Raw genomic sequence first — 3034 nt, forward strand, 5'->3', positions numbered from 1 at the left:
CACAAATGTGACCCTGGAGCCATAAGCAATAGCCAACAATACATTGTATGGATCAAAATTATACATTTTTCTTTTATGCCAAAAATCATTAGGATATTAAGATCATGTTCCATGAAGATATTTAGTAAATCTCCTACCGTAAATATATAAAACTTCATTTTTGATTAGTAATATGCATTGCTAAGAACTTCATTTGAACAACTTTAACTTTGTCTTGTTTTTCAGTACAAATATCTAACTATCCTTAACGCTCAGGTGGTGTTCGGGTCATTTTGACCCGGAGAGAATTTTCTTTCTCCCGAAAAAGTTACTTAATGTTATCGCATTAATTGGACTAAGACTAAGAACTTTGTTCAGACAGGGCATAACTTATTTCCTCCGGAAAAATAGTTAATTTTCATTAAACATTTTTTATTTTATTGAACCTTGTTACACTTGTGGTGTTCCTGGTCAAGCTTTTACTATGTGGTGTGTGTCACAGCCTTTCAAAACTAATTCCTTGGTTAAACATTAGAACATGCTAGTGTGATGAACAGTGCAATTATTTTCATATTTTATTTAATATTGACAAAATAACGCTTTTCACTTGGGTACATGAGCTCAGATTAATGAGGCCTACAATGAATCTGTTCCAAAACTAAACACAAAACCAGTCCTTATTGAAAGAAAACCAGCTGAAAAAGATTGATACCAATACTAGGTGATAATGTTGCATTAAAGAGATTTATAAGCTGTTTTTTGTGCCCCGGTCAAACTCCACAAGTGTTCTAGGGATTTGAACACAACCTGAGGGTTAAATCAGGACACATTAACTGAAGATGCACAATGAAGATATGAAGTCTTGTTTTCTGAAAAGGGGAGTTTGTTTAAAATAAGAACAAACATCTGTCAATGAGGAATGAAAAAATGTGTCTCTTTAAGCTAATTTTTAATATTTGTTCTTGTTTTGAACATAAACTCACTTCATTTTGATCAAGTTTTCTTATAAAACAAGGCTTATAATTTTGTTATTTTATATCTTAAGTAAATGATTGATTGTTTAGGTATTTGTATTGGAAAACAAGACAAGTTATTGCCATATTTTAGTATTTGGGATCAGAGCAGTTCAAACCTTGAACTATTTTTTTTTTTCCATAAAATAAATAATAAAGTAAAAATCTGTTGGAAGTTGTATTTTCTTTGAACTTTGAAGCGTCTAAAAAAATACAACACATTTACATTTAAAGACCATATTGTTTTATATTAAAATGCATTTAAAAAACTCAGAGAAAAGCTTCAATGAAGTCATAAATCCAGACGCTGGAGCTGCAGAGCAAAAGCATCTTTAATGAAACATCATCAGACGTGTGCTGGAGCTTCAGTTCATTAACCCTCCAGAGCTTCAGTCTGAAATACACCAATCCAGAAACAAGCACAGACGTCACCGGAGGAATCATGGGACGGCAGACGGAGCCATATCAGCTGAGCGAGTCCAGCTGCGTCTGAATCATCTCCATCTGTAAGACACACACAGAGCCGTCAGCGTCTGAACACACTGAAGGTCAGGAATCAGCGGCACTTGGTCTGACCTGATCGTAGAAGTCCAGCAGATCCTGATGGTTGAACTCCACAAACACGTCCTGCAGACGCTGAAACAGAGGAAGAAACGCAGATAAAAGCCCCTCATCAATTATTAGCACACGTCTGTCCTGTAGAACAATCTCCTCAGACGCTTCCGTGAAAGTTTCATGATCATATCCATAAAATATCAATAACACACTCTGAACTAAAACACTTGAGCAGCAGAGCAGCGTTCGCTCTCAGACGAATCCGCACGGAAGAAACTGAGACCATGAGAGATCTTCTGCAGAAATAAACGTCTGTGTCTTTGAACAATAAATATGATCGATCTGAAACTATGAGAACAAAACTAGAACTGAACTGATCTTCTGTAGAGCTGCTTACAGCTGAAACTGAATCTCAAATTAAGAATCGAATAATTGAATTTGTTTGATAATTGATTCACAGCCCTGTCTATGACATTGTCTATTGTCTTTTGTGGAGCTGCTTTATAGTTAAGAATCAAATTTTGAATATCAAATCAAGAATTTAAATAGTTTCATAATGGAACTACGCTCGCTCACGCTATAATTGAATTGAACTAATCTGAATAATGACTCTTTTGTGTTTAGTAGAGCTGAAACTGAATTTCAAATTAAGAATTGAAGAATTTGTTTTATAATTGAATAACTGCAACATTGATAAAGTTATTGAACTGAATTGATCTGAATAACACTTGTCTTCTGTACAGCTGCTTTACAGCTGAATTATGACTTGATTGTCTTCTGAATTAAGAATTGAAGAATTTAATTTATTTTATAGTTGATTACTTTTGCAACATTGACTGTTAATGAACTGAATATAATCCAAATTGAGCTGAATTATGACATGATTGTTTTCTGATTGAGTTGCTTTATAGTTAAGAATCGAATTTTGAAGAACATTCTTTTTGGAATTGAAGAACTTTGCAACATTGTTACTGAAGTGAATTGAATCTAAATTGATATGGCGTTTGGTCTCGTTCTGTCTCATGTATCTTGTCCGTGTCTGCCCTTGCTTGGCTATTTGTTATGAAAAAATAAGGAAAGTGTGTCCAGCTAAATTCAATTAGTATTTTGTTAGATGGGTATAAAAAAAAGCTTAGTTTACTGCAGCAGTTGTCATGTGAAGACCTCCTCGTATGAAAACCGAAGAGTGTAAAGACCATCGACTCTACCGGGCGACTCTACCGGCCGACTCTACCGGGCGACTCTACCGGGCGACTCTACCGGGCGACTCCACCGGGCGACTCTACCGGGCGACTCTACCGGGCGACTCTACCGGGCGACTCTACCGGGCGACTCTACCGGGCGACTCCACCGGGCGACTCTACCGGGCGACTCTACCGGCCGACTCTACCGGGCGACTCTACCGGGCGACTCCACCGGGCGACTCCACCGGGCGACTCTACCGGGCGACTCTACCGGGCGACTCTACCGGGCGACTCTACCGGGCG

General features: G+C 37.7%; 1 protein-coding gene across 1 annotated transcript in view; it reads right to left on the bottom strand.

The window, feature by feature from the left end:
- Positions 1-531: 531 nt before the first annotated feature.
- LOC306849525 (COMM domain-containing protein 10-like) overlaps positions 532-3034 on the bottom strand; it is a 30775-nt gene continuing 28272 nt past the window's right edge. Inside the window, exons 6-7 of the mRNA XM_079384626.1 lie at positions 1569-1628; positions 532-1496 (exon numbers count right to left, since the gene is read on the bottom strand). Coding sequence (XP_079240752.1) covers positions 1458-1496; positions 1569-1628 — 99 coding nt within the window. The 3' untranslated portion in view covers positions 532-1457. The remainder of the gene's footprint in view (positions 1497-1568; positions 1629-3034) is intronic.

This window comes from Barbus barbus, assembly GCF_936440315.1.
Source record: "Barbus barbus genome assembly, chromosome: 29".
Taxonomy (NCBI): Eukaryota; Metazoa; Chordata; class Actinopteri; order Cypriniformes; family Cyprinidae; genus Barbus; species Barbus barbus.